At 59.2% G+C, this 6,018-nt stretch overlaps 1 protein-coding gene across 1 annotated transcript; it reads right to left on the reverse strand.

Moving 5' to 3' along the window:
* Nucleotides 1-469: 469 nt before the first annotated feature.
* MED26 (mediator complex subunit 26) lies at nt 470-3,807 on the reverse strand. The gene is made up of 2 exons (XM_021707894.1): nt 3,739-3,807; nt 470-3,188 (listed from the first exon to the last, which is right to left on the reverse strand). The coding sequence occupies exons 1-2, from the start codon at nt 3,802-3,804 to the stop codon at nt 1,545-1,547; spliced, it is 1,710 nt and encodes a 569-aa protein (XP_021563569.1). The 5' UTR covers nt 3,805-3,807; the 3' UTR covers nt 470-1,544.
* Between the last annotated feature and the right edge of the window lie 2,211 nt (nt 3,808-6,018).

Below are 6,018 nucleotides of genomic sequence, written 5' to 3' on the forward strand. Positions count from 1 at the left end.
TCCAGTCTGGGCGACAGAGTGAGACTCCAACTCAAAAAAAAACCAAAAAAAAAAACAATAAAAATCACCACGAACCAGGTAGTAGAACCAGGTAGTACGGCAGCCTGGGGTGGGGCCAAGGGCTGGGTCGCAAGACACACAGCTCCAAGCCTCTGGGCCACACCTGTATTTGGGGGGAGGCATATTTTGGAGGGAAAAGAAAGTCACTGAGACCAGAGCTATGGGGCCTGCTATGCAGTAAGGGCTTCTCTCTGGGGCAGGTGAAGGGGAGGTCTGGGTTGGCCAGGATGACGTTCCCTGATGTCGTCCCTGACTCCCACCTGGCAGGTGGCCCTGGATGAACAGAAAAGTGGGGGCCCCCAGATGAATCAGCAGACTGGCGGGCAGCAGGGAGACCATGCTCTGCCCTGCCCCAACCTCCCTGCAGTCTGGTTGTGAGGTCCAAATGAGAAATGGTTCTCAGCCTGGCTTGTGCAAATGGTTTTTTTTTTTTATTTCCACATTTATATCACAAGGTGTCCACTTACTGGACCAAATAGCAAAGTTGCTCCTTCTGCATCCGAGACACAGAAGTCTAGTACTGTACATTCACTAAGGCTCCTTGTTTTTGCAGATCGCATTTATGACAAATAACCATAAGGCAAACAAATCTAAAGGAATGGTTATGAGTGTTTCCAGCGTACAGACAGGTTCCCTCACCCCACAGTACAGCTTAGAACCAGTAGCACCCGCGGAACGTTTGTGTTGTTTTGGGGGAACACTAGAAAGATGGAATTTTCTAGATGTGAGCAGGAAGAGAAAGAAGAAAAGGAAGAAAGAAAGGACGTTTTTGGCTGGTGGCCAGACAGAAGAGAGGGAGAAAAATCAACTGGAGAAAACTTAAATGTTTGCAGCATTTCGTTAAGAACTGGGTTTTAACTAAAACCAGACACAATGGGTGGGTGCCCGTGGAGTGTGGGTCAAACTGGCTGGCCTGCCTGCCCAGCCTGCCCAGGGCCCATGGCTCGCCACAGCCGAGAAGCTTCTGGCACATGATGGGCAGCACTGGCTCGACAGTGGCTGGCTGGAGAGTGGACAGAGGCCGTGGCGTGGCCCACCAACTGCCAGACACTCAGGGCCAAAGTAAAGAACAGAAAATGCTGAGAGACAGGCGCACTCCGGCTGCTGTGTTTAAAGAGAACCTCTCCCAGGTGTTCTGTGCCGCCTGCAACCGAGGCCCCACGCTTAGGTGCTGGGAGGCGTCTGCACCTCTTGGGGTGGGGGACTAACGCTGTTTAGAGCTGGTTTGCTATAGAGTTCTGAACTCGCTTTGCTGTCCTTCCTTCTGCATGGTCCTTCCTTTGCAATTTTGTTAGTAAACTGGTAGCAGCATTTCACAAAAGAAGGAGATTTTTGAGGGAAGAGCACGGAGAGACCACGTGACTCCTGCTGCCTCCCACCCGCTGGGCCGGACTCCATGAGTTCCTGGCCATGGGAGACAGCTGGGCCCCGCCGGCCTGCCCGGCACCTGCAAGGTGGGAACACGCTCGGAAGCCAGTGGCCAGTCAGTCCCAGCAGACATAAGGCAGAATGTTCAAGCGCCCGTCGTCGCCGTGCGGGTCGAGCGATATGCACTGCGTCCAGTCATACCAGTTACCCTGTGTGTCCTGACACCCGTTCACCCCTGGCCACCGCTGGGCCTGGATTCTGTCGAGATCGTCCTGTGTGATGTCCCGCGTCAGCCCAGGGAGGTCTGTGGGCAGGCCATGCGGCACCAGCACGTGTGGCCGCCGGGCCCCACGCCGAGCACCCTCCTCCTGCCGTAGGTACTCGGACATGAAGTGGTGGGCCCCTGGGGTCTGCGCGCCCGACGACGACAGCAGGCTGCTCTGCCGGCTCAGGTAGGACTGAATGATCTCATTGCGCGACAGCTCCTTCCAGTTCGTCTGTTCGAAGGGGCTCTGGAGGCTAGCCTTGGCCTCCTTGTCCGGCTCTGTCCTGGGCGACGGCTCCGTGTGCGTGGGGCTGTCTGCCTGCACCGGCTCTTTCTGGGTCAGAGGTCTGATCTGTCTCGTCATGGGGTCAAAGGTGAGTTTGCGCTCTTTTAACCGGACAGGCTTGACGCCTGCCTCAGCCACCTGCCCGTCCAAGTTAACTGTGTAGTCGCGGGGCCGGTACCGCTTCTTCTTCTTGCCATCGGAGCCACCTGAGGAGGCAGCATCGCTGTCCGCCTTGGAGGAGTCCGGGGAGAAGCCCGCCCGGGGCAGGAGGGGCTCAGCCAGGGGCAGCCCCGCTTTACAGCCTGGCCCTAGCCGCTGATGGCCCTCGGGCTGCTCCGGCCAGCGCACCGGGTTCTCAGTGCCAGGCAGCAGCTCGAGCCGCCGCACAGGGGGTGTGGATGGCTGGGCCAGCGGGAGTGGCGACGGCGCCTGTGTGGCCTCCAGGGCCTGCGGACGTGGGGAAGGACTAGGCACGGAGCCCTTGGGCGCATAGGGGCTCTGCTGCCGTGCGAAGGAAGCCTCATGCCGTGAGTTCCGGGGACTGAAGGAGCAGCGGGGAGGGCCCTTTGGGTGGGGAGGACCTGGGGTTTCATCCCCCCTGTCTGGCTGCTGCAGCACGGAGGCCTTCGCCGGCAGGCAGGGCCCAGGGGGCTTGCCCAGGCTCGGGGAGCTGGTGTGCGGCCGCACAGCGTGGACAGGGATCTTGGCGCCATGCTTATCATTCTCGCTGCGCTCCAGGCGGCCACCTTCAGGACCCATGTGCCCGCCACCGTCCAGGGGCCCGGGGAAGCTCTCGGGGCTCCCGCCGATCCCATTGGTGGGAAGGGGGGAGGAGTTGGAGAGCAGGGGGTCATGGCTGGCCTTGGAGACCTTGGGAGGCGGCCCCGGGTGGCCGAGGTCACGCTGGTCCCCCCGGCGCTTGCGGCTCCCCAGCCGGTCCAGCCGCTGCCCAGGCAGCCTCTGGATGTCATTGCGGTGCTTCAGGTCATGGATACTCTTGGGCGCGCTAGCTCCCGCATCTGGCCGGCAGTTGTGGGCGCCCCCGTTGGCCGAGCCGGCAGCCCCCGCCAGTCCCCGCAGTGCTTCATTCTGGTGTGCAGGCTCAATGAGCTTCTGCCAGCTGCGCAGCAGCTTCTTGGCACGTTTGGCCAGCTCCTCGTTCTGGGTTTTCTTGCGCACGTCGTTGATGAGCTTCCCCAGCCGTGTCTCCTACAAGCAGAGAGACGTGACCCTCCTGGTGAGAAGGGCAGAGCTAGACCTGGGTGCTTGGCCCCATCCCCACTGTGACCTCCACTACTGGCCTCCCAAACACAAAACCTATGGCATCTCTGGTCTTGGGTGACAGCACAGAGGCTCCCACTTAGTCCTCAAACCATAGGGCCCCCATAGGCTCCCGTCAAAGCCACTGTAAGGACACACTGCCAGGGAGGCTGCTAAGTGAGCGTGCCATGGCCAGGGGGCAGCACAAGGACCTGCCCCACCAGCATGGGGCTAGGGACAGTACCACTCACTGAGCATGCTTTCCCTGTGTCCCTATGTGTCCCTGAAGGGTGTGGGGCCTGGAGGACAGAGCCCAGCTTTGGGGTCAACCCCCCTCCTGTTCCTGCAGTGCTCATGGGAAGACCAAGACCTGGTGCGTGCTGCAAAGTCATGACCTCCCTGACTAGAGAGGGGAGGCGGAGGCTCTGAAAAGCTGGGACAGACCTGGGGTGGGGATACTCCTGTCCCCCCCTCCCAAACACTGGGCCCGGGTGCTCACCTCCAGCGCCTCTTTGGTGATGGGGTACTTCTCCAGGCTGGAGATGACTTCCAGCACTGCCACCATGTTCCGGATCTGCGGAATGAGAGCCACATCAGGCCCCTGCCCTTCTCCCCTGGATGCCCAGCCCCAGCCCACTCCCATCCCTCTCCCACCCCAGAACAATGAGAGCCAGCTCCAGAGAGCGCTTCCCCCGCCACCATCCTGACCCCATACATGCCTACTGGCCACTGAACCTTAGACACTTATGAAACAAGGTCTTTCCCTACACATGAGGCCATCTCGATGCTGCCATTTGATGGGCAGAGGAGACTGAGGAGTCAAGTAAAATGCACTATGCTTGAAAAATCACACCACACAACTGCACTAACAATTCCCTGGGAGTTTGCCTGAAGACATCCAAAGAGCAGACAGTCACCAAGTGGAGAAGATGCAGGCCACAGCCCCAAGGAAGCACCACGCTAACACTCAGCCATACCTCTAACCCAGAAACTGCAGGCCCAACCCTCCAGTAGCTCTGCAATCCACATGCCTGCTGGCACAAACGGCTGCAACACGGTGCTCTGGGGGCCGCCGTGGGCTCGGGGCTGCTGGGCTCTCCTGGCAGAGGCACACATCCATGCATGTCCCTCCCGTGAGCAGGCCCTCCCTCATGGGATCCAGCTGGAAGCCACGCCTTTCCCCGTGCACTTGCCAGTACATCACATGACGTCGAATGCCCAGTGTTATGACAGCGCCTACCACTAGGCAAGCACCCCGGCAGCTGCAGATCTCAGTGGAGCCCACAGCCCTGGGAAAGCCCCTGAGGCCTCCATGAGTCACACATGACACCAAATTACGTAGGGCAGGAAGCACGTTAACATAGCACACAAGGAGAGCCCATCTCCTAGCCAGCACTGCAGCGCTTTCTGTGTTTCTCCAAAACCTCCCTTGTGTGTGCAGGCATGGACACACACACATCTCACACTTCACAGCCAAGTGGAACAGGGTGCCACGCTTTGCCTTCCAGACTTAACATTAGAGTCGTCCAGCATCAAACAGACAGCCTGCCGTGCCTTCTGGAGCAGGAGGGTCCTATGTGAATGCGGGGACACACAGGCATTTTCCATCTGCTATTACAGACAAGCTGTGGCAGACATCTACCAGGCTTGACTCTGGAGTTGCACACAAACAGCTGCAGAAGTACCATGGGCTCCAGGTCCAAGAGGGTGGCCTTCGAGCCCTCAGGGGCCTGCTCCCAGTCTTTCCTGCCTGGAACCAGCAGGTGGAGAAGCTTCTGCTTGCACTCCTGCCAGAACCAGTGTGGTCATTTCCATAGCTCATGACCATAAACTTGGAGTAGGGCACACACACACCATCTCCACCTCTGTGTCGGGCAGGCCTGAGTCTCACAAGTGGGGACTCAGGTGTTAGCTGCAGGCCTTTCTGGAGGTTCCAGGGGAGGACCCATTCCTGCTCCATCAGGTGCTGACAGATCCAGTTCCTTGTGGCCACAGGACTGAGGTCCCATCTTGCTGGCTGTCACCTGAAGGCTGCTGCCAGCTTCTGGGGGACACAGCACCCTCACTTCTGGACAGCCCCCACCCTCACATGGCATCTCTCCTGGGACACGTCTTACAAGGCAGGGCCCACCCAGATGACCCAAGGCCATCCATCTCCTGTCTACACCCTCAGTCCTGTCTACTACCTGGGTTGTGGAGCCACGCACCTGGGTTCTGGCCTTGTGTATCCGGTTTTCCTAGTCTTCTGCTTGCCCTGTTTCCAGTGTTAGAGGCCATGGCGTCTCCCTCAGTTCTGTGTCCTCTGGGTGTGAAGCTGCACAGTGACGTCACTGTGCCCAATGGCTCTCACAGAGCTGCCCTCTGCCGGTGGACCAGTTCACTTCTTGGCCATAAGGGCCTTCCTGGCAATGTTCTTGTACGGGATTAGGCCCATGGCACATCCAAATGGTCCTGAGAAACCTACTCCAAGCTGCAGGGGGATATGGGGTTGATCTGAGAGGAGACGCGATCCTGTGCTCACCCCTAATGTGTGGCGGGCAGGGATTTGCATAAGAGAGGACTATGCGGTGAGGATGCCAGGCCCATGGGACAGAAGGCCGGCTACTGCCCTGCCCTGGGACTCCAGCACTGACTGGGCTCCTGAGCTGGCCACATGGCCTTGTCCCTACCCTGTGACCTCACCCTGGGTCCCTGGGTGCTCCTAAATCAGCAGGCCCTGCAGAGCGGAACACTGCCCAGGTCCAGCCAGCCAGTGGCACACAGTGTCCTTGTCTTGGGC

This window comes from Carlito syrichta, unplaced genomic scaffold, assembly GCF_000164805.1.
Source record: "Carlito syrichta isolate Samal-C Ts95f unplaced genomic scaffold, Tarsius_syrichta-2.0.1 Scaffold126652, whole genome shotgun sequence".
Lineage (NCBI taxonomy): Eukaryota > Metazoa > Chordata > Mammalia > Primates > Tarsiidae > Carlito > Carlito syrichta.